The sequence below is a fragment of the Lonchura striata genome, chromosome 4 (assembly GCF_050655825.1).
Source record: "Lonchura striata isolate lonStrDom1 chromosome 4, ASM5065582v1, whole genome shotgun sequence".
Taxonomy (NCBI): domain Eukaryota; kingdom Metazoa; phylum Chordata; class Aves; order Passeriformes; family Estrildidae; genus Lonchura; species Lonchura striata.
The window spans coordinates 24,537,921-24,564,337 of record NC_140706.1 but is presented as its reverse complement, the minus strand read 5'-3'; the positions used below and the strand labels follow the sequence as shown (position 1 = coordinate 24,564,337).

The window sequence follows — 26,417 nt, the reverse complement described above, 5'->3', positions numbered from 1 at the left end:
TTCCGACAGATTATGTTGTATTTTCACTCTTCAGTGCTGCAGGAACTACAGTTTATATTTTCTCATTGTCATCTTCCCTTTTTCTCTTTGGTTTTGTGTGCTCAGCCAGCATGTGTTGCACTTGCTGTTCTTCTGGCCTGATCCTGCAAATGTGACCAGTTCATTTGCATTTCATTTTCCATGCAAACCCTGTCAACTGCAGGTTTTAATCCACTTGATGGAGTGTAGAGGGGCAGCTCCATGGAGCTCTGCTGAACACAGGGTGAAGCTGCAGTGTCCACGTGTTGCACAAAACTGTTACCAGATTTCAGAATGGGGTCTAGTGCTTTCTTTCATTGGAGTACTTCTTAATACTTTTTGATGATATCAATAAGTGATATCATAATTAAAACCTGAGTAGATCAACAATGCCTTTGTAATCTCTTAATCCTGTACTAATATTAGACATTGCTCTTTTTTTTTCAAATTCTCTGTTTAACGTGTCTGGGATAGTTCTTAATTTACTCTAAAGATTAGCCAACTTATGAGTGTTTCTCAGCAGTCAGTTGACTTCTTTCTCAATTCATCTTTTACATTATTTATTGCTTGCTGAGAAAGCCTAATTAAATCTAATGGACTGCGGGTATACATCTACTGGAATATTGATATTTTATCACCAATTAGTCCATATTCCTTTTCTTATTGTGCTCTTAGCTGGCTTTATATCACTTTACAGGATTAGGAAATGCTTCTTCCTCTTTTTTTTCAACATATTTGTTTTCAATTAAGGTATTGAGGTGTCTTATTTGGAAAGCAGAAGTTCTACATGTCAGAAGATAAGAACAGGGCATAAAGATGTATGTAATTGGAAGGCATAATCATCTTAAATTTGCGTCTCTTTTTCTTCATTTGTATTCTCTCTTCTTCCAAAATACATCTCACAGTTTGATAAATTAAGCTCCTAGATGCAAATCTGCTTTCAAGCTAGAATTGCTTTCTTTGTTCCAAACCATTTTGCAACAAGAAACTCCTAATGATTTCAACTGTAATGCACATATGTTGCATTGGAGATATTGCTGGAGAAATGACTGTCCCCTCACTTCTTGTCCCCAGTGTCTTGAACTAGTAAGTATCTTTAGACTTCAGAGGAGTGACTCTGCAGCACACTGCAGCCCCGAGGGGATGGGGGGCTCTTGTGGAAAGCTTAACTCGGTGTCAGAGCTACCGTAGGGTTATGTAATGCCTGTTAGCTCTGTGTCTCTGTCTCTGCAGCTGGTCATTAGTGAAAAACAGCAGCAAAGCAGATGGAGTCAGAAGTGCTTGTCCAACACTAGTTAGATTGAACGGTTTTGATCCCTCATGAACTATTGCTTGGGTTTCTCAGCAAAGGAATAGAAGAAAGCTAAGCAGAAGTGAGTGCTAAGTCAATTTTAGCCATCTGTACTGTGTTCTTTTTACCAACTTAAAAAAACCCAAGCTGTTTCTGAAACAAAAGGTCTCCATTTATACACGAAAGATCTCTTCACCCAAAACCACTGTGGCCATGTGCAGCTGACCTTGTGAAAACAGACCCTGACCCATACTCTTTAAAGCTGTGCCCAAACACTGTCTGAAAAAGCACTTGCTGGCACTGTATATCATTGTTCAGTGTTCCAAAAGGTACAGCATCTGCCCAATCCTTGACCAGTAGAGTTTTCCATGAGTTTTCATGTATTTATTTATATGCATTTTTCTGTAGAGGTTTTCTTTGCACAGTTCAGCCTTATGCTACAATTCAAAGATTTCACTAATTTAGGTTGTAGGCTGAAGAAAATTGACTCTGTGCAGAGTAAAGAATGTGGGACTGGGCTGCATAAAATTTTTAAAACTAAAAACAAGTCCAAATGGATATTTTCAACAGTTATAACAGCACTGATATGAGTGAAATCAATGAAAACTACTTTACGTGGGCACTGTCTCGTATACTGTATCTAGTGTCCCAATAGAAGTCATAATAGAGTTTCTGCGCAATAGCTTTCCATAGTATATGATATTTTGTATTTATGTCATGTTTTCTACACACACTGTGATGCTAATTAATTAGGTGTGATACCTATGTACATTTTCTCTTAATTTTCAGTAAGTGTTAATGATGAAATAATTGAGAATATATTCTTCATATTAAATATATTCTGTTATGAGTATTTACTACATATCAGGAAACCTGTTCACCAAGAATATTATCTATGAACTACAGGATTATTGAGCAAAACAGCTTCTAAGGGCTGCACTGTTGTTTACATTAGAAATATATGGTATTTCAGTGATAAAAGAGCTACAATGATCTACAATGTTAGAACCAAACAAAAGTGATATCTATTAATGCAACACTGAAATGTTGTTTTATTAATAGATTGGTTGTCAGGCTGTGAATTGAAGCACCAGAGGTGCCAACTCATCATTTTCTTTACAGTTTCAGAGAGCAATAACCTCTTCCAGAGGTACAAAGAGAACAGCAGAGAGTTTAAACTTTAGATCATTTGTCTCCCTTTAGCAAGATCTATCAGACAGTGTCTGCCCTTGCTGCTTATCTGTGTCCCTTGAATTCTGCTCCTGTTGATACCACTTGTGTTGGTGTATGCCTTATAAATATATTACCAAAAAGGTATATTACTTTGGTTTCCAGAGGGATTTTAAGTCTTAAATTGCCCTCCTGGAATCATAGCACAAGTGTATAAATACAAATGTATGTTTTTCAAGAGGAATATGGAAGAAACCTTAAAGGTTCTTCTTCAGTGGGCAGATATGTAGGGTCTGGTGACAGTGAATATTCTATTCAGTTGCTGCTGAGATCTTCAAAGGAGAAAAATATGTTACATGTCACAAAAGTAAACACAATATACTATTTCTTCTAAACACAGTAACTGATCCTTAATGCAGATAAGCTCAGGAAACAGATTATTAACATAACCCCAAAAGACTTATCTTTCTGAAACAATAAAGGTTTTCATATGTGTATGAATTGACTTCATAACTGTAGCACTAATGACTCTGGATTACAATTATTTGTTTTTGTTTGAGACTTATAGGCAGCTTTATGCAAATTGTAGTGATGATGGAAATTAAATATTCATTAAAAATACCTTTACTGAATAATTCTAGCATAATAAGTAGGCTGCTTCATAATACATTATTATTCTCATAATGGTTGAGCAACTTTTATCACAGATGCATTCGATGAAGTAGCAACAGCAGTGGAGGTAGCAGCATAAACATCATGCTCCACTGCCTGCCCTGTGCTAAAGAAATTACAGTGTGGGAGGAAGGAACATAACATTGCAATTGCTGAGACTGACAGCCAAGGAAGTGATGAAGTTTTATGAAATCAACAGCATGTTGGGTACATACTCTCCAATTATAATGACAGGGTTTCACCAAAAGGTGGACCTGCTATCATTACACATAAACAAAGTTGTTAAGACAGTTTCCAAAGGATCAAGAGCAGCATATATAGTTTTAAATAGATGATAAAAGCTGTTTGAATCTAGCAGATCTAACACAGTCTCATCTGTCTCCTACCAGTATAAAGTTTGTGCAATATTTTTTTGGTTTGGATTTTTGTTCTCATTTGCAACCAAAATATTTTGCAGCCCTATCTGGTCAGAATGGCACACTGTCTGTATTGTCATTGCATCTGCTGGGCAGAATGTAGGATTTATAAAATTCTGGGTTTTGTATAACTGACCAGCTTCATTGTGAGTCATGACAGAAAGCAGGTTGCACTCATTTTCCTGTAAGTTGGTGCATTGCACTGTAGGCAATGTAGGCTGGGCAAAGGGAGGAAAGATTGCTTCTGCCTGGTGCCCTCACTGGGTGTATTGGTGGACGTGAGCTGCAAGGCTGCTAAGTGTGCAACTCCCAGGAAGCACAAGCAATACAAGGAAAACCTGGTTTTGATTTTGTTCTTCTCTTTCGCCTTAATTTATCAAAAGATTTTGAGAAGTACCTATAAGAAAATTATCTATGCAGATCCAGCCCAAAGCTGTAGCTAATTTGGGGATCTCATCATAGATGTGGTTGGAAGGCAATTCCCAATTTAAAGAATTTGTACTATCTCAAGCAACCACATGTGTACAAACTTATCAAATTGCAAAACCTTGTTGTTCTGGCTTGTTAGAAAGCTTCTGAATTCACAATTGGCTAAAATCAACTTATTTTTGTGCAAACACTGTCATTTCTGTTTGCATTGCTTTTTCTTCCTTTGGGCATTAAAAAAAAAGTATTAAAAAAAAAGAGGAAAAAAAGCTAGAAACACTTTCTTTAATTTGAATGGTCTTTTATAAGTGTGAGAAGCCATAATTAAACACAGTATTGTGGGTCAGATCTTACCTGTATCTTGCAGAGTGATACAGTTTTTCCTTCTGGGTATTCCTCACTTGTTATGTTCTGGAACTGCATACAACTTCTTCTTTAATGACTGTATTACTTTGTTCAGGGGAACTATGATCAATTAGCACAACCAATTCTTTGCTCTCCTTTTCTTTCCACTGAGATGCTTAAAGAAGAAATTCTCATTTATAATTTCCAAGATGCATCACCTCATTTTCAGCATGATTTTTTCTTTGTAATATCTTACAACTTTGTGTCACCACATTTCTGCAGCATGCTTCTTTGCAAAGGTCATTACTACAGATATTAAATGAGACTCACTCATCACAAATATGATTTTGAACAAAAAAACCCCACTTTTCTCTAGTTCAGCAATTCAATTTTCATCTTCACCTCCCATGTAGTCAAGTCTGTGGCCACCTTTGTATTCCTGTATAAGTCCCCTTCTGGTCTGGCTATTTGCAGATCATTACTGCACAAATTTCACAATGCTTTTCAAATGAGTGAGAAATTGTACTGATATCCTAGCAAAATATTTATTGCTCAAAATTCATCTTTTCATGCAGCTGCAGATTCCATTCCTATCAAAGTATTTTTAGCACATCCATTAACAAAGTCCAAGAAACTGATGGCAAGTAGAAAAATACACATTTACTCCTCAGAGGACTACTGCATTTAAACATTGAAAGTTTTTCCTCCGTGTATGTAGTTTTGCGAAGCACTTATGGATTCTAAATACATAAATGCCCAGAAAAGTAAGGCATTATTTGTATTAAGTCTTATATAAAACAGAAATAAAATGCAATTAAATAGTGAAGTATCTCAAATAGTTTTGTTTAATGCTTTTTTTAATGCAAAGCTACAGATGGAGTAGGAATCATTTTACAATCTAAGTTATGTTATTTAAAAGAGCACTTCAATAAAATAACTTCAATAACATAAAAGCAATATGAAGAGAGTTTAATTTTTTTTGGTCTATCTGGTATTTTTAAGCTCCGTGACAAAATTGGTTAGTACCATTTTACAGCACAGAGAATAACTCTGCCACTGTTTTCTGTACTGTTCAAACTGAGAAACAGCTTTTTTCTCCTTTACTTGGTGACATTTTCTTTTTGGTTATTAAAAATAGAAAAGGACAGCTGCATACTTACATGTGCATTAACTTCATAAATTGTTAATCCTGAAAAGACATGCTGCTCACACAGGGGGCAAGTTTAATGCTGCAGACTGCCATTCAGTGACTATCACTGTTTCTTTCATTTGAAGTTATGCACATCAGACAATACTTGTTTCTCTATAAATTGAGCCCATTCTCTGCGTGTCCCTTGATACAAGCAAGAGTTTCATTTATTTCAGTAAAAGCACTCAAGTCAAAACAAAAACTGACATGATTGTCTAGCTTGTGTCCCTGAGCAGAAGGGAGTGGGCATGTCTTGAAGGTCAGCATGGATGCTTCTCCTTAGAGAGTGTCACTTCCCATCCCTTCCCTGAGGGCTCTTGCCGTGGGTGACACTGTCCTGACACATTGAGCCATGTGTCAAACACAAGCAGGATGTCTGCCCCCACCACCCTCGTGGCCAGCACTGCAGTGGACCTCTTTGCCATTCTCCTACATGGATGTTCATCAAAGCAGGGTTGGACAGGCACCCCCAGTGACATTAGGAACCTGCAGTGGCAGGCACGGCAGAAAAGGAGCATGGCACAATCTTGTGGACATTTATGTACTGGTTAAAGAAGGATTTTTTGTGGATTTCATCCAGTGCTATTTTTGTTAGCTTTGTCTCAGCTACTCCATATACCATTTCCAACCATTCACTTCCCAGCTGTAAGCTTTTGCTTGTACTTTATCATTAAACTGAAATGTTTGATGTGCTTAGTAAAGTCTTTATCGAAGAAACATGAGGAGGATAAACCTTGAAATTTTTCATTGCTTACATGACAGGAGAGTGGCAAATATCTCTAAGCTGCATTCCAGCTAAGGTAAAACTGAAATCCACATCAAAAAGAGAAGATTTAGGCGTTTATGGTTGAACTTAGATAGCTAAGTACAGCATGTCATCCTAAGAAACTCAACTCAGCTATCACTTCACTCTGGAAACACTTGCAATCTCTAGAAGAGTTTCCCTGTTTCCAGGCTTTTAGCTGTCTATATGTCTGTGCCTGGACTGCCTACTGAGGTTGTTCCACAAAGCAGAAAATATTTCATCATCTAAAAATGATGAGTCCTTTTCTAAAAACTATGTTTTGAAAACATATCTAAATAAACTGCAAAATATATAAAAAATTATATAAAAATAAACTGTAAGGGCAACACAATAGTTCCAGTACAGAATATAATCCTAACAAAGTTTTTTTTTATGATGACCATGAAAATATTTCCAAGTTTTTAGAAACCAAGCGGTTTTAGCAGATGCTAAAAAGGAGCTGAGAACCTCCAGGTCCAGCTTTAACAGTGAAGAATATAGGAGCATGTCTGTCTTGCACATATTCAGGTTAATGTAGAGGAATAAAAAAGACAACAGAACCTGACTTGTCTTATTATGTGTGAGCATGGTGGAGATCAGAGCACCTTTATCAACACTGCTGGCATGAAGCTGGATTCACAGCAGTGTAACTGTGTTCAGAATCCAAGCCATGCTATAAGAAAGGTGACCGTATGAATAGCAGAACTGAAAATCTCATTATTGAGTGCAACAATAGCAGTAGGAAGCAAAGAAGGTGATGATTTTGAAATATTGGCTGCCTCTACTGCTGAGGAAATAAGTATGGATATATTATATAATATTTTGCCATTAGTAGAAATGCATTTCTGTACCTATACTTCTAGTACTGCATCTGTATTAACCATAGATACTGCATAATTGAGAGATACCCTTATTCTACCAACCTTATCATACACATTAAAATCACTGCAATTTTTTGGCCCTTTCTGCCTTCTATTCTTTCATATAAAGACATTGAAAGAGATTCAGACAAATATTGTAAAAGGGATCTGTGGAATTATTGTTACAGACTACTGTAAAGTAATGTAAGATGTGAAAAATATATGTAAAGTACTAGTTGTGTTCACAAAAAAAAAAGCTGTGTGGGAATCCAGAGCTTCCCTCTGGCTGCCCTGGAAGGCCTGGGACCCTGGCAGGAGGTCAGGAACCACCCTGTACAGAGCCCCGAGAGACACTGTCTGTCCATGGAAAAGAGTTTTCAGTCTTACAGGATCAATTACAAGCTCTGAGTGTTTGATATGAATAATAAGTGTGGCATGGGTGCAAAAGTAAAATTTTAGGATTCTAGATCAGGGGTTCAAAGGGGACAAGATTGAGGAAATTGGGTGTGTCTTGTCCTTTTTCTCCTTCTGCATGCCCTCCATGTCTCACTGTAGTGTTGGCATTTTTCTGTTGGTTCAGGCTGGGGATACACTGTTCAACGTAGGTGACAGATATTGGCACATTATTGTAAATACAGCACAGGGAGTTTCTGGTATTTAATGTTTGTAACATCCCACTGAGGGCAGAGCCCCACACGCTGCCCTGCAGGACAGAGCTGGGCAGGGCAGCAGAACATGTGAGAGATAAACAGAATAAACAACCTTGAAAACAGCACAGACGAATTATGATTTCTTCTTTGGCAATGGGGCAGAAAGACAGAGACTTTACAATCTCGGAATCATCAATACCACAGATTCTGACAAAGCTGTAATATTTTTTCAGTGAAAATATCTTTCATCAAAAGTTAAAGTATTTTATATACATAGATTTAAACGAATTTCTTTCTTAGAAAAAGAAAGGTAGTCTAAGTAGAAAAAGAGATGTTTTCCAAAAGTGTTGAAAGTTATTAATTAACTTCTATTTTTTTTCTTTTAATTTACATGGATTTCCCCATTTATTTTACATTCTTTATAAAAAACACAAGCATTTCACTTGCTGGAATGAAAAAACATATCTTTAAAACAAAAGACAAAAGTCAAAACCTATCCTGAGCAAGAGAAGAAACAGTTGTCCTCTAGACCCTAATATATTTTTAAAAATGCAGTATCTCGACTGTGATTAGATAATAAAAAAAAAAACCCTGTGTTTTCTGTTTTCTTATTATGAACTTCTACTGAGGAGTGTAAAATGTAAACTATATCATTCACAGTAGGTTGAAAAGTACAATCAAAAATATATTAAGTGTTCTGTGAAGAATGGTCTTTGTTCTAATACAAGAAACAGTTGGTGGTGTTTGTGTCAGAAAGTACTTCGTGACTGGTTCATAAAATCCAGTTTAAAGTCTTTCACTAAAAAGCAGAACTTATAGCCAAGATTGTACCTCTTAATTCATGTTAGTATAATTAGCAAAACCAGCTAGTGCAATGGAATAGCACCATAGTGCAGGCACCATTCCCACTTGTGGATCCCTGAAGCGTGGGTGTGGGGAAATAAAAGGATATATCAAAGATTTTCTTCCATCACTAAAAATCCCTGCCAGTGCCAATCTCCCATCTGTGACCTTGCCTGGAATACACGCAGCTCTAAGGCTCTGCCCTTTGTGCACACTAAGCATGGCACAAAAGCTAGATCTGAAATGTGCAAGTTATAGTATCTTGTGAGAAGAATGTAGGACTCTATATCAGCATATTTTTCTTCCTTTTATCAACATTTGTTTACTCCTTTTAAGTCTAAATTAAAAAAAAAAAAAGGAAAGGAGAATTTAATAAACTTTTGAGTATAGAGTGAAAATCGGACAGTCAATCAGAAACATCCTGGAGAACCAAACTTGTAATCCCTGGGCTTTCATTCATCTTTTCTACTAAGGATTTTGATTTCCTTTGCTCTCTTAAATTTGACGATCCACAGTAATACTGTGACATCTACACACATTAGCAGACCAGAAATAGTAGTAAAAATATAAAGGGGACATCTACAGTCACATGAGGTAAAACTTTTACCTTGTTTATTGTTTGGATTTAATTTCTCTTGGTCCAGCTGTACTTTAATCTATAACTCTAAAATAAGTTTGGAATTTATTTTGAAAGAAACCAGCACAATTCAATCTAATAAATTATTAGTATCCAGTTGTCATTTAGTATTTCCAGCAGCAAGTCTTGAAGCTTTTTACACAAGGGATGACTTACATTTTACAGGTGGAGAAACTCGGGAAGTGAGACAGAAGAATCCTGACTTCAATATTGACATTGAAAAGCAAAAGAAAATTGCATTTTCAGGCAAGAAAACCAATTTGTTCAGGGTAACTGCCTTGAATTTGAAAGCTCAATGTACAGCTGAATAGGAAAGATACCCTATCATTGGTAAAGCTTGGTTAAATTATTTTAGCTTACAAGGGAATCAAAATAGAAGAAAAACAAAAACGTAGGAAGCAAAATATTACACTACAGGAAGACTGAGGCCAGTGAATATAGCAAGAGGGGAGTATTTTGATCTTGGATTCCTTTCTGAGGAACACTAAAAATGAGCAGGGCTCAGATATGCCTTTCCCTGATTTACCACTGTACAGATTGCACTTGGAAATCTGATTCACTGAAGTTACAATTGTTCTCCCCTGCCAGTCCTAAGGCACATCGCTGGTCTTTTTTGTCACCTCGGGATGATGACAAAAAAGAAGTAGCACCTCAACTGTCATCACAAACAGATTTCAGTTGGGTTGGCTGTGTGGTTTCACTGTTTCCCAAGAAAAATTCATTTAATGAATTCAGCCTCTAGGGTATTTTATCTGTTTGTGGGCTTATGTTATATAGTCATAATACTTTGTTCATATGCATATATAATACTTTAACAACATACAAATGATTTACAAACTATTTTGCTTTTTGCAGAGGAAAAATGAGGTGTTCTGTGCAAAGTGAATTCATTATCCCTTACATATTGAGTAATTTTTTTTTACTTAAATATATAATATATACCATATAAATAATTTTTGTTGCTTTCTGCATGTATATTCATATTCTATGTAGCTTTGAATGAATGCTTTGAATTATTCCATTAGGGTGATCTAGGAATTTGGATCTAAAAAAAATGAGTTGTTATCACTGGCATGTGTTTACATGGTTTAGGATGAAATGCCCTACACATAAAATTTTGTGTTACTTTGCATTTCATGTACTGAACCTGAATGATAAAATAGGTGAATGGCACTGCTATAGCTGAAATGTAAATCTCAAATATGCTTCATACTGCATACACTGAAGTGAGAAGGACCTCACTGATGACCAGCACTGTTACTTAAGGAAAGCTTTCAGCAAACATTTCTGGTATTTTCACAGAATTCTTGCAGGTTGAGAACTTTCTATTATCGCAGGGACCAGCAAGAAAGGGAATAAACTATACAAATATGATCTTGAGTATATTCTGAATTGCTTTGGGCTTAATGCTTCAACCCATAGAGTAATTCACTGTGGATTTTTGCACAGTTTATATATTCACTGCTAGTTCTTGGTAACCAAATGTTACTGAGTCTGCATTTCCATTGCTTTGCACTAGCTTATTGCCTGTTACCATTCTGTATCAGCCTCTGAGGTGGCTGATGTCTGAAATATTTCTTTAACATATGACTTTTTCTAAGGCCAAAGCCAGTGCATGGTATTTTGACAACTTCCTACTGCCATGTCTTATACACATCTTCGGAAATCACATTAATTTATTTTGCATGCCAGAAGGGAAGACAAAAAAGAAAATTGAGAGAGCTGGAAGGAAGAAATTAAGATTTCCTATTTTTTAAAGCAACTGATGGAGTAATTGACACAGAAAAGTTGTGTGAGATGATACTCAGAAAAACAGTACTACTAGTACTGTGATACTAGTGTAGTATCTGAAATTGAATGGGGAAACAAGCCATAAACAAGATGATTGATCTTATCTTTTTTATTGTTTTTTTTTTTTCTCTTACTCATACCATTAGAACAAAGTATCTGAGGCCATTGACAATCCCCAAAGAGGAGAGTTTGTACCAATAAGTTATGAATAAACTTTCCTTCAAAGAAACTGTCAAAGCAAATATTACTGAAACTTTGTATTTGTCACTCTTCCTCTGCTTTAACTTATGCTGTAACTTCTAAGAGAAGCAGTGATTTTGGATGTGATCAATCCCTGAAGTTCCACTGAAATATGTTTCTGGCTGGTAGACCTTTTTTGAGATGGCATTTTTTGCATTCCATGTATACTTTTATTGAGAGTAAACTGTATTTGTTGGGGGCATAATAAAGTCAATATATTTAACATGTATGTGTATGTCTGAAGAAGGCAAGTAACTGCTTCATGCATGTTTCAAATTGCCATAAGCCATCACTGAGAGGTGCAGTCCTTTCCCATCAGTATGCTTTCCCATCTTCCCTCCACTGCCTGTTGTTTTGGCACAAACATTTATATGGCCACATAGGGTGCCACATCTGACAGCTGAGAATTTAAAATGCATTTAGGAAAAAAGAAATGTGAGTGGCTCAAAGAAGAGTGTTGCTTATCTGAGTGGAAAGAGATTCAGCTTCACATTGCTTAGAAGTCTGATAAAGGCTTTGCCAAACACAGACCTGGTGGCTAAAAGACTATTTCACACTTGAGCAGATGCCCAACCAATATTAATATTTACAAAGCAGAATGCAGCAGCCAGTAATGTGGTTGACTACACACTGAAATGCCTGATTGACCAACAGATAAATACATTCTTAGAAGAAAGGAGAAGGTGAGGAAGGGGAATGATAATAGTGGACAACCTCAGAAGGACCCCCAGGGAATGGGGGCCTATATCAGGGATAAACAGGGATATAGAAGTCAGTATGCCTCCCCAGGTCAATAGCTACTTTCTCTGAATGTTATCTGAGGATACCAAATAGAATAGGAAATAGAACTGAGAACCTAAACCTACAGGTTAAGCAGTCATTTATAGTTTGTCCTGTGAGTCATGGGAGGGAGATGCATTTGGGATGTGTTTCTGTACTGTGGAGTGAGTGTCTTTTTGTCACTTTTGCCATTTTAGAGCTTTTGCAAGTATGCTGTCAGCTTTTAATTTTTTTTTTATTATTTTTTTTTTTTCGGTAATTCAAGCCTGCATCTGAGGTGAAGAAAATGGTTAAGAAAGACCAGCTGAAAAACACTGAACATTCTTGACACTGAGATTCTCTGGTACTGTCCAGTATCCTAGGAGTTGAAAGAAAAAGAAGGTACCTCTGTTTTTAGCTACAAGGGCTAAAGTAGAAGCTGGAAGATGGGTCTGTGTCATGGAACTCTTCCAGTGATCAGCATTAACAAATTAAACTTTCTCCCAGCACTAGTTAAGGAAAGAGCAACACGATCAAATATCCTGCCTTTGATCATTCCCCTAACTCCTTTTTGTGGTGTATTGAGAATATCACTAGACAAGTCTCACTGACTTTCAAAGGCCAAATTTATAGTTTGGTGGCATTTAATATCAGATAGCTATTTCTTTTAGGGAAAGTACTGCATATAAAAGGTAACTAATAAGCATTGCTCATGGTCAGAACAAAATATTTTAGTTCTTAACTGAAAACCAGTCAAAAATAATGAGTCAAAAAAATACAAGATCAGAGTTGAACATTAACCGACTTGTTTGTAAATGAAAGACAAGCACATCTGCCAGATGTTACCAAGATATTACTGAAATAAAGAAATTGGGACTATTCACTGTAACAAGTAAAGCTATGAAAGAAGCATACTTTTTTATAACAGCTGTACTCATTTGTCATCTATACCAATGCATTAATTTCTGACATTCTCCTTCAAGCATCAAAATTATTTAGTACCTCTCTTTTCAGATTTTGGGCAAGAGAAAAATATTTTTATATGGAGAAAGAAAAAAAATCAACTATTCTACATATCAAATACTTTTACATCAAATTACTTTCATTCTAAAATAGCCAAATCACTCAGTCATACTGCTGCTAGTATAATATTTGTATTTTATTGCTATTACTCTGCTGTTAATGGAGAGTGATATAGCACATGACCACCAGTGAAGAGTGTGATGATTTACCCAGAACGTAACATAGAAATTGTGAACCATCTGGTTGACTCTGGAAGTCTGTGTTGCCTGCTAGGAAATTGGCAGGTGACTTTAGAATATTCATTTAGCTGGGATAGACTTTTTAATTTTGCTGCTAGGATTTTGTAGAAGATTGTGCAATCTGTTTGCTAAACAGTTCTTTCTTCAAGGGTAAACAGGAGGTTTGACATCTTTGGCTGAAAAATATTGACCTAGTGATATAATCCAGAAATGGCTACATCTGTCATGCATAATACTTGGTGGGTAGATATTGACAGTATTGGTGGTTTCCTGACTTTGGATCTTTTGCTATAGATTCAGCTTGTCATATCTATTCCAAACTTTCCTATTCCAAACTTTTCATTTTCTTCTTGTATGTCCAGCAATGCGTTAATGTCATAGCCATCTCTAACTTCCCAAATAAAAATACCATCTTCAATGTTGGACTCTGTTTGCAGTTGGATATGGAAACCAGTGGTCTTTCATGTTATCTTTAGCTTATCTGCCTAGAAAAGACACTTTGCAGAATGATTTAAGAATTTTCAGATTAATGTATTTAATAAAAAACTGTGGTCTCTTCATTGGTTTTACTGGAATGCAACAAATTGCCTATGTCAGAATTTCCCTGTCTCTCTCCTATTTAAGTACTGTTTGGCCTAGCACAAAACCAAGCTGGAAAAGTAACAAATGGAAGAATGTGGGTTGCTTATTTGTTCAAAACAAGATTCAGGTGAAATATCTAATGAATTCAAGCTGGGCACAGAGGCTTTATTATTCATTATTCTGTCATTCCATACAACAAAAATAGTTCCCTCTCTATATATTAATTAGTCTTTCTATGTCATGAATAATGATAATATTTAAAATACAGCTTGACTGGAAAGAAGCAAAGAAATTTTCCTCATTGATTTATTTCAGTCATTCTACTGCACCCTTTCTAGAAGTTAGTAAAACATCAGGTGGTAGTAAATGTGACAGTAAAATATTTTTATGTTGTTTGTTGTGGTTTTTTTTTGGTTTTTTTTTTCCTTTTGAGACAAAGCACTTATCACTTACAGGCATGTGGCCCTAATCTGAAAGATGAATTGGTTCATTCACTTCAAGTACCACATAACCATTCACACACCATCAAGCTTAACACTATTAAAGGGTAATTTCCCCTGTGGGAGCTATGCCCAGTACAGATGCTGTCACTACACAGTGTCTTTTTATCTTTCCATGGCAGGTAAGGAGATTTAAATAAGAAGCTTCATCAAGAGTGCAATCACAGACATATTCTTCCTATTGAAATATCCATGAAATAGAAAATAAACACTCCTAACATTCTTAAACAAAACATTACCAGGAAGACTTTGGTGTGCAGTTCACACCGAAATTTTGTGCTGAAGTCAAAGCATGTGAGATGCATCATGGGCTTATAGATGACAGGAAATATTATGGGATAATTTGCATGTCCTATTAAATTCTGAATGTAGTAAAGTAGTTCCAAGTAACAAAGGAGTATATTTTGCCTCCATCTCTTATAATCATTATGATTCCTTTTTAATTTGCTCATAAATTCTTTAGTTTATTATTATGGGTTCTATATTCTATCAGAATTGATAATTAAGTCTGTGGTGAATTTTTCTTTAGGACATAATATTAATATGCTTTTGCTCAAACATTTGGACTAAAGTTCTATCTGCAGTAATTTTGCCTCATTTCATCTAAAGATGAATTGTCTAGGGAGGCCAATAAAATATGCTAAGTAAGGTACAGAAAAGTTATACAAATAATTCTTTTTTTTTTTCTTTAAGAAGAGACAGTACTTTTTCACCTTATTTTCTCCTTTAAATAGTTTTCCTAATAAGGTCTTTTTTTCATTCACACTAGAATGAACAGGCTTTTTTTTTTTTAATAATTTTGTTTAACTTAAGGCCACAGAGTATGTTGTCTTTGATTTAAATGGGATCAACAGTTATGTCTAAAACTTTCTTTAAAATGTTTGCAGTTTTGGACTCACAGCTCAGAATCATCTTATCAGTGAACCAAACCAATTTACATGCCCTGTAGATAGGGATTTGATCTTTTGCCAGAATATAGGGCATGTTTAGAAAACTGTTTTGATAAAGTATGAGTAACCTAAGCACTATTCTTCCTTACAGAGAAGCCCTGCTGAGATTCACAAGCCTCTCTGTGGCAGTCTTGTTTGAAGGCCAACATGCTTGTCTTTTCTAAATCACATAAATTTCAGGTTCTGCTCAAAGTACTGAAGTTGGTGTGTCAACAGTGCTGGCCTTTTACCCAAGAACTTAGCAGAGTAATAAGTCAAAGCCTTACAGATACTAATATCCCTTATGCCTGAGGGAAGTTAACTTACTTCTTCCAAATGAATATTTTACTCTGAAGTAATTGAAAATGAAAGGGACATGATTTTCAGGCTTTTTGAAGCTATTCTACTTTGCATTGACTATTGCCAAGACCCAGTTGGGTCAAAAAACATGAAAGTGTGATCATTTGGTGATCTGTAGCAATGAGTTCACTCATCTCAAAGGAGGAAGAAAATAGGAAAGGCTGAATTTCAATCCTCCTTTCTCAAAAATGCTTCACTATTTTATACTTAGCATTCTTTGGATCAAGCCTGTAATTCAAGAAGTGGTTTGGAATTTTGTACCAGATGAAACCCAATTTGGAAACTGAATGCTTTTTTACTTGAAGCAATTTGATGTCACACAGCATAAGGACTCCTACACAGAATTTTATTCCATGAATATTTCTATGCTGAGCTCTTCAATTTTTTCCCATAAGTGCAAGCTGTCTAGAGCAGAGCTTGTCAAGAGCACTTAGATATTTTTCACACTATATATTCAGTTATTAGTATTATTTTCTTAATATGCTCATAATGGATGAAGTTCATCCATGGTCAGAGGGACAGCCAAGGACGGCACACACCTTAGTTCATGTGTAGGCCTGCATATTAGCCTTAAAATAGACACTCAATGGGACATGGCCTTCCTTCTCCCCTCAACCCTCATCCCCCAGGACTAAGTGAAATGTAAATTGTGATAACTAAATTTAGTAATGAAGTTTTCTTGACAAACTGTATAGAGTTAAACCTACATAAACTCTTACTACTAGGTCCAAGGAGTGGATTGAGCTTTGATTTTTGATATATAGGACAGAGTGCAGTAGTCAGGAAGCACCTTGTAAATTTGCTGGCCATAAATGTGCAGTTTGAACCTGCAGGTCTAGTGGTAAGAGGCCAGCTGAGTCCTGTGCAGGTCTTGAAGTGAATTCATGTGTTGAGCTGAGCTCTTAAGAACAGGTTTTTCTTCTAAAACTGGAAATACTATTAATATGCCACTGAAAATGTCAGGGGTTTAGAGCTATCCTTTCAGAGCTCTTAAAAGTAATCTTTTTTATAAATAAAGTGAAATTAGACATAAAAGGTAATAATTTACCATTGAAGTGTGATATTAAGTACTCAAACTTATGGTAATGAAAATGTTCCCACAGTAGCCATAATCTGTCATCAGATTTCACAGGTGACTTCTCTCAAAGCTTTCAGTGTACTGTAATACTTCCAGTCTTGGTGAAAGGTAATAAAAAACCCAGATATATTAGATGAGTAAGTCATCAGTGTGAGATTAGATGAGGATTCTTTTCTGTAATTGTATATTAATTACAGTTAATTTTATTTAGATTCTAAAGATTAAATCATAAAACACAATAGGTTTCATCTTACATTCCCTCTGTGTAAAACATAATTTTGAGAGAGGAGGTGGAAGAGAAATTAATTCAGGGGTTTAATATATCTGTGTTCCAGACTAAAGGTTCTGTGTAGCTTCTAAAAATAAGGACTTTTAATGATGTGAAACAATGTAGAATATATTGCATTTTGAGCAAAGTCATGTACAAGTCACATAATGCAAAGATTATGAATCAAACTACAAATAATATTGTTGAATTAGATATAATTTCTTCTGCTGGTAAAAATAAAAATAGCTTCTGTTCTCATTGCTATTATGTACCTGAACCATCCCATACAATGTCAGTTAAAAACCGTTGCCCTCCTATTTTCATTTTCTTAAAATCTACGAGAAAAGTAAAGTTTATTTCCTATTTTAGTACTTTACATCATAATTTTGATAACAATTTTGCTGAAATTTTTTGAAGATATTCTTGAAAGAAAAAATATTCTTAAAGATGTTTGTTGAATTTCTCAATAAATATAAAGTATTTACAAAACATTTATTGCTTATGCAGGAGTTAGTTTTGTTTATGTCTATATAATTTCAAAATTTTTAATTAACTGGATTATTTCATTAATTCAATAGACTGTATCAAGTAGGGCTGAGTTTGAGTCTTTAAGTACATTTGAAGAAACAGGAAAGTATGAAGATAAAATACCCTCAAGAAATTTTTCTTACTAAAATTATATCACAGAAAGACTCAAGATTTTGGGTTTGTTAGTTTGATTTTTTAAAATTGGTTTAGGTTTTTACTTAAATCAACAAAAAAGCTTTATTTTATGATGCTAGCAAGGGAATTCATAAGACTTAAATCAGCTCACTTCTTTTTTGCATATTTTCTGAAACAACAGTAAAGGATGTTTCCAGCAGATTTCATCCTTCTTGATCGAGGTGGTGCATATTGAATACATATAGAGTGTTGGTTATGTTTTTTTTCCCAAATGACCACTTTTATATCAGCTTCAACTCATCTATGTATCTTGCATCCAGTCATAACCATTGTACTCCAGACTATGATTTTCCATTATTCATTTCAGCACAGTAGTTACTAAAATAGCTGACTGCAGCAGTCTATGCATATGTTCACAACTTTTTACATTTTGCAGTAAAAATAAACTGAATTATAAACAAACAAAAAAAAAATCTTTCAGACACTGTAGGAATAAAGTAGATGAGTGAGGAAATTAATTAATGCATCTGACACTGTGCATACAGGAAGCCAGGTATTTGACTGAAGAAAGTAGAATCCTAAACAATTATTTGGGTTGAAAGGGACCTTTAAAGGCCATCTAGTCCAACCCCACCTGCAATGAAGTTTGGACATCTTCAGCTACATTGAATTGCTCAGAGTCCCATCCAGCCTGACCTTAAATGTTTCCAGGGATGAGGCATCCATCATCTCTCTGGGCAGCCTATTCCAGTGCCTCATCACCCTCACTGTAAAAACTTCCTTTGTTATTTCTAGTCTAAATTTACCCTCTTTAGTTTAAAATCATTATTCCTTGTCAAATTGCAACAGGCCCTACTAAAAAGCGTCTCCTCATTTATCTTGTAGACCCTGTAGGACTGGAAGGCTGCAAAAGATCTCTCCAGAACCTTCAATTCTTTTTGCTGAACAACCCTAACTCTCCCAGCCTGACTTCCTAGCAGAGGTGCTTCATCCCTCTGATCATCCTTGAGACCTCCTCTGAGCTTGCTCCCGTAGGTCCAAGCTTTTCCTGTGCTGGGGGCCCCGGAGCTGGGCATAGCACTCCAGGTGGGTCTCAGCAGAGCAGAGGGACACAATTCCCCAAAGCAGCCCATGCTGCTTTGAATGCAGCCCAGGATGTAGCTGACTTTCTGAGCATGTTAAGATCTGCCCGAATCAACATGCACATGAGTCCATGTACCAAAGTCAATAGTACAGATTTTATTTAAATGCGAGGTAGGGAATAGAAATAAATAGAAAAGGGGGTGAGGGGGATAGAGAGAGAGATCAAGCAGAAGGTAGTTGGCAGCCATAAATCCAGCATCATCCTTCTTCACCCTGGACTTCTTGGTGGTGAGGGTCGCAAGATGCTTAAAAACTTTTTACTGTCTGCACAGGTCTCTTATTTTATTGGTTAAATTATTTCCTCACTTCTAATGCTAATTTGTCCCATACTCAGTCTTTCTCTTCTTTTGGATTGGTGGGCCATGAGTTGGCAGTCACAATCTTCTCCCTGCCAGAACTTTTACCCTGTTGGAGATGACTTCAACATAATTGCTGAGTTGGCTTGCCCTATGGCCTGCAAATTCTGCATTCTCTTTGTCCATTGTTAGTGATGCATCCTTCTCCCCAAGCCTTGTTATCCTGCCCCTCAGTCTGAGGTAACACCTGGACCACCTTTATCTTATCTCAAGTTCCCACCAGGGTGGCTTATCTTATTGTCCAAGCTCCAGGTATCCAGAGACGTATTTGGCATGGGGGTTCAGTGGTTATTGACGGTCAGAGGTACCACCTGTCCCATTACTTGGGTTGTTCTTTGATATGCAGATGTGATATGCCTATGATAAGTTGCTTCTTTATGCAGTTTACCCCAGCAGGAATTCTTGCCTGGATGCATTGCCCAGGATGTGCTAACCAGATCTTCCTTCATCAGGCCTGGAGCCAGTGCTTGAATATGATTTATTTTAAGACTGTTATACAAATATTTAAGAAAATAAGTATATGCAAAAAATGAAATATAGATAAGCAGAATATCATTATTTTATACTTTTAATGTTTCCAATGTGGTATTTTTCTCTGATGAAGGAGATAGAGATAAAAAAAAATCTTTGAGGAGTTATTCAGACTGCACTTTATGAACATCTGCAGCAATTTATGTCAATACATGGTTACAATTTTCAACCAAGAATTTTTGGCCACTGGATGATTTGCTGTGATTTTTGGCCTGTTCTTTCTCTGACTGGAGCTCTGTTTCTCAGTTACTGTTTGACCAGGAAGTCTGAGAGAATTTCTTCTGGTTTCTGTTTCAGTTGTCATAACTGATAGAAGCAGGTTTTCACTTCAGAGAATTAAGTTTATTATAAGTTTCTATATAGAACATGTCTTTGAGATATTCTTTCAAGTTTATTAGACTTTGGAGTCTAGTAGCTACCTGTTCTGGTTTAGGCTGGGGCAGTTAATTTTCCTCTCAGTGGCTTGAACTGTGTTCCGGATTTGTGCTGAACACAGGGTTGACGACACAGAAATGGGTTTGTTACTGCTGAGCAGGGCTTACACAGAGCCAAGGCCTTTCCTGGTTTTCCCATTGCCACACTGGTGAGGGGCCTGGGGGTGTGTGGGAGGCTGGGAGGAGACACAGCCAGGACAGGTGACCCAAACTGACCAAAGGGATGTCCCAGACCATGTGGCATCATGCTCACTGTATAAAGTGGGGGGAAGAAAGGAAGCGGGAGGGCATTGGAAATGATGGTATTTGTCTTCCCAAGTCACCATTACGTGTGATGGAGCCCTGCTTTCCTGGAGGTGGCTGAACATCTGCTTGCCAATGGGAAGCAGGGAATTAATGCCTGTTTTGCTTCACCCGTGTGCACGGCTTTTCCTTTCCCTGTGGAACTGTCTGTATCTCAACCCATGAGTTTACTGGCTTTTACCTTTCTGATTCTTTCCTGGATCCTGCTCGTGGGGGAGTGACCAAGTGGCTGTGTGGTACTTGGTTGCTGGCTGGGGTTAAACCATGACATCACCATAGTAGAGGTGATGAGTAAGCCCAGGTAAAGGGCTAGCTCACTTTCTAACTTTCTATGAGAGATGCAACCATATAAGAGCATTAAAGGAAAAATGTTGACTGGAACTGCCTGGAGGAGAAGTGCTACCTGGGAGCTGTTTGGAGAACTTTGCAGAGGAGAATGGGTTCGAGAGGACTGAGATGTAGTGACTCAACTCACTTCAGCCTCTCCATGTTGGGGAACCAGCAGCTGGTGGAGGTCCTAGAACAAGCAGGAGCAGGAGAGACAGGTTGCAAGTTAGTGATTTTTTTTTTAGTCTTACATGTGGACTTTTTAGTCTTACATGTGGACTTGGCAGTGTCAGGTTAGGAGTTAGACTTGGTGATCTTAAAGGGCTTTTCCAGCCTAAATGATCCTGTGTGCACCGTGGAGCAAATATACCTTCTCTGAGTTTTTAATAACTATTCTGCACTCTGGGAAAATCAGTAGTTTCAGGTAGACTGAACTACTTGAATGTCTTTGGTGTTATCCTGGAATAGCTGAGGAGGTACAGTGAAAAGTATGGCAGCAGAAAGGGCAATGACAATATGTTTTTTGAATTAGAAAGGTAGCTAAATTTATCCAATAGTCCCTGATGTTGAAAATTCAACAATTCTTTTGTAGATCCTTCTGTATATATTTTAAAATTCCATTGGATTTTAGCTGGCAGAAAATACTGTGAGGAAAACCTCCCCTCTAGCAGAACTGTTACTTCTGTTAATAACACACTACTAAGGAAGCAGTGCATAGGCATATAAAGAATTCTTTGTGAGGGAGGATTTGTTAATTTTTAAAAGGAGAGGTGTGGGAGAAACTTGTGTTTTGATTCAAGTCATTGTGAATTTCGGCGATTCAGTGGAGCATATGGAGCTCAGTGCTGTAAGATATTGAAACTCAGGGCTGTGATCCAAAAAAACATTTAAAAACCTGTCCATTGTCATGCTCCTGAATAATCTTATAGCAGGAAATGAATCTTTTTATATTCTTGAAGGTATATTTCAATGTGCTTTTCTGAAATAGATCCTTAGTACGTTGTGAGTTTGAGTTCATGAGAAGCAAGGAGTACCAAAGAACTAAGTAGAGAGCAACCAACAAGAAATAACATCTTGATAGATGAAGTTGCAGCAAAAGAAATGGGCAGGAAAGAGATTTAAGGACTACTGAATACTGCAAACAAAAAGCTTTAATTTCTTAGTCGCAGAGTGTGTTGTTATATTTGAAGAAGCCAAGATTGTAAACTAGATTAGATATTGATGTTAATCATGTTACTGAAAATCAGAGTAACAATACTGAAATCACTGTCTGATTAATGACTCTTTTATAATTGCATGCTGCAAAGCCAGAGTAGTTCCATAATGCCAGCTGACTCTCAATTTAGCATATTCATATAATCGTTTGAGGTATGAAATGAAATGCTAGATACAACAATAGAAGGAAGGCATGTAAATCTATTTAAGAAGGTGATCAAACTTCTGAAAGAGAAAGAGGAGGGAAATCGCTGCAGCCATGTGTTAAATATTTGGGTTGAATATAATGAAGTAGAAAATTACTTCTGTTTTTCACTCTGCATAATGTAAGTACAAGCCCTGTAGTATTGTTGTCTCTCTTTGGCTCTCTTTGGCTCTTGATTGTTCATGGGTTTCTGTAGATGGATTACAGAAATGGGACACAGCATCCTGGGATGAAAAGAAAAGCAGGTTGTTGAATGCTACTATTGTTAGACTAATCTTTCTTTTCCTTTGTGTATGGCTTGGTTTTGTTTTCCCCATCTCACATAAAATACTGCAATCTTCTTAGGTTCTTTTGAGTCACAAAACTGCATTGTCAAAAAGACCACTGGGGTGTTCATATTGCTTCTGCACTTTTTGTAATTGTAACTGTATTTCAAATTTGTTATTCTGAACAACAAAATGCTAAGTGAATCAAAAATCTTGCAACTCTGCCCCAGTGACCCAAGGTAGAATTGTCATACTGTGAGTTTGGCAATGTGACAATGGCAGTTAACTGATGCTGGTGGTGTCTGGATAAACTGTAGGGATAATCTAGTTTTCATAAGATATTTAGATACCCAACCTGTTTGGACACTTTTAGGATTTGTAGCAAACACACAACTGCCACTAAATACCCACTCTATGTTTTCATTAAGTCCTTAAACATCTTTGAAATTTTTCTCTTTGGTTCAGTCCAACATTCCTTAAACTCCATAGATATTTCTGTCATCTTTAGATAGTGTCCTAAATTAAGATTGTGATGTTTGTATGATGTCAGCATACCATCATTTCACTTCACAGCTGGAATTTTGAAATAAGTCTTCAAAACTGGAAATGCTTGTACAGATTTAGTGGCTGCCACTTAATTTTCACATTCATATTCTGCATAAGACTTCAAAGCAAAAATGATATATGGAGGGAATAAGAGCCTAGATCTGATTTTCAGGCATGTGAATTGCTGAGCAGTGCCTGCCAAGAGGCTGGTGGGCCACTCCCCCTGCCATGGCAGAGTGCCTCTTTACCCATAATTTCATAACCTCCTTTTCCCTGCCAGCCTGTGCAGCAGAAAGTGTACAGCTGAATTCTGTACCAAGTCTGGGTAACAACTGACAGTAAGAAGTGTAGTGAAATCATTATAGGATAAAAAACCCAAAACCCTAAAGACTCTGTCAGCAGTGAGCGATCTCTCTGTTATCTTAGGTTTAATACTCCTTTTTCTGTCTAGGGCTTCTGCAGACTTGACATTTGCAAAGCACAGTATCAGTAGACTGTTGAGAGAAGGTGAATTAAGAGCTTCCAAAAAAAAATTAAAACTGAAGTCCTTGGAATATTTTTATTCAAGTTAAGAGCTTGCAAATTGTACAGTAGTATTTCTCTTATGCAACCAAATCTAATTTATCACAAACTTCTTGCAGTGTAATAGGAAACTAGTTCATTTAAACTTGTGTGCAAGGATTTCCAGTGCAGCAAGTTTGTGAGTATCGTGCATCCTTCATTACTTGGATTCTGAGGCAGGCAGTGAAGTTATTCTTGCTGTAAACATTTTTAGGATTGAAAATTTTGAGGACCTGACCTTCAATTTGTGTACTAGTCAGGTATGGTTTTGTTGTCTACAAGGAAATGAGACCAACTTTTGCCAGCTGAGACTCTAAATTGTGTTTTTCTATATGTATCTGATCAGTTTTATGTGTAAAGCAGTGCTTGCTTAACGCTTTTTTTCTCCTGCTTTATATTAGGGCCTCCCCAGCGAACTGTTTCCCCCAAACAAGACCATGAAGAAAGGAAGCACGACAAAGTTTTGGACAAGGGCAGTGAAAGTGGGACTTCCTGTAACGAGTTGTCCACCTCAAGCTGTGACAGCCACTCAGAAGCGAGCACCCCTCAAGAAAATGCCAGCAGCACTCAGCCATCCACAGCCCACCAGCCAAACACGCTGACGTTGGATCGTCCATCTAAGAAGGCCCCGGTGCAGTGGATGCCAGCGCCAGACAAACGCAGGAACAGTGAACTCTTTCAGACGCTCATCAGCAAGTCCAGAGAAACAAATCTTTCCAAAAAGAAGGTGTGTGAGAAGCTGAGTGTTGAGGAAGAAATGAGAAAATGTATTCAAGATTTTAAAAAAATCCACATTCCAGATTACTTTCCAGAGCGCAAACGTCCCTGGCAGTCTGAACTCTTACAGAAATATGGGTTATAGTAATCAACTCTTTCCTGACATATCTCTGAGGCATTTGATGTTTGTTACATTGCCTCTTACTGATGTCCTCCTCCTGGCCGACTCTGCCACCAGAGCTATTCCTGCTGCTTATTTCTTTCTGTGAACAGTCAGTGTTGGATAGTACATGTTTTTCTTTCAAAATATATATATAAAAAGATAGAAACTTTAAAAATGCAAAAGGTGTCTCATCTAAACCACTTCATAATAACAAAGAAAAAAATTGCATGGTCAAGAAAGATGGTTTTCGAACCACAGTGAGTTGAGCTTCATTATTATTTTGGAACGTAACCAATAAAAATCTCAATCATCAGTTAACACCTCATTTTATGTCACCATTAAAAATGACTCAGACTTGCTAAGGATGAAGACAAACAGGGTTTAAAATTCAATTGAACTGGTTTTGGAACTAATTCCCAACAATCTCTTAATGTTAATGCAATAAATCAAATACCTATTTTGCATGAGCACAATATTACAAATAAATCACACGAGAACAAGAGGTTGTCTGTTGCTTGGAGAATTACTTGTTTGATACCAAGCCTATAAACGTAAAATGTCTAAGGGATTGAATTTACTTTGTTCTGGATCTGTGATTTTTTTGTGTGTACAGTGTTCTGTATGTAAAGATGGTGTAAATATGCCTTATATTGTTTTATTATTGCACCAACAACGTTCATCTATTAGTGCTTGTCAGGATTATTTCTGTGAAATGCAAATTTATGGCAGATTGTGAAAACTGGTTTGATGGTCTGAAAGTTTTTGTTATGTTAGTTGCTAAAAATGGAGAAAAATAAAAGAGACTTTAATGTATTTATTAAAAGAACCATCTAGTAGATTTTCTTGGCTGTCGTTATTGCCTCTCCTTTTTAAATAGAATCAAGCAAGTTTTTACTTTTTGTTCAATATTTTCTTAAATACTCTGCTGGAAATAAAAAAACAAAACAAAACAAAACAAAAACATATTTCAAGAGTGGGGAGAAAATATTTAGGGTAGTGCAGTTTAATTGGAACTGCCATACAGGCTCTTAGAGAAAGAGAGTTATGCTAAGAAGCAGCAGAGGATGAACTAAAAAATTGAGTGCTTTTACTAGCAGAGCGGAAAGCGGTTCCAATTTGACAAGTTCACAAAAATCAGCTTAGAAATAGAAAATTTAAAATACCACAGAAGAGTGTTCTACATTTACAAATGAAAGGTTTCTGTGAATAGTCAGGTCTGTATGGCAAACCTGTTATCTCAGATATGGGAAAAGAAATTCCTTTCTCATTACAGGAACACCAAGAAGACAACTGTGGTTCAGACTGCCACAGCTGAAATTGGTAAGGACTGCTGAAATTCGCAGAAGAGCTGCTGAGTTCTTACAGATTTCAAATTATTACTGTGAGCACACAAATGTACACATCCCATTAACGTTTAGAAGGGTTAGCCTCCATACATAGCACTAACTATAGTTCTATGGCACTAACTGCATAGTTGTGTCAGAAGAGATATTTTACACCTTATGGTAATTTTAAATGGTTTAGCTAAAATGGTTTATGGTTTTTATATGGTTTTAGCTAAAGTGGACTTCTTGTGTTATAATTTCCAGGGTTAATTCTGACACCTGTATTACTTTTTAGTCCTCTAAAAGGCCACTTTAAAAATCTTCTAAGAGTTCTTTAGAAGCAACTTCATTCACCAATTCTTTTCTTAACCTGTCTAGAACTAGTTTTTCTCCTATTCAGATAATTAGTTAGCTTCAACATATTTGACTACATTTCAATAACTTGAAGGACCATACCTGGGATAAGTCTAGTCTGAACTGATGCAGACCAGTATGAGACCATTTGGCATCTCAGATTTGCCTTTATGTTCCTTTCTTGCTTCTTTCTGGTCCAAAAGACTCATTCTTTCTTTTGAAAGTTTAATGCTTCTTA

General features: G+C 36.6%; 1 protein-coding gene across 1 annotated transcript in view; it reads left to right on the top strand.

Annotated features, from left to right (window-relative positions):
* Positions 1–25,338, top strand: part of KCTD8 (potassium channel tetramerization domain containing 8) — a 93,202-nt gene extending 67,864 nt beyond the window's left edge. The window contains exon 2 of the mRNA XM_021555583.4: positions 24,022–25,338. Within this exon, the coding sequence (XP_021411258.1) occupies positions 24,022–24,482 (461 nt within the window). The 3' untranslated portion in view covers positions 24,483–25,338. The remainder of the gene's footprint in view (positions 1–24,021) is intronic.
* The last annotated feature ends 1,079 nt before the right edge of the window (positions 25,339–26,417 follow it).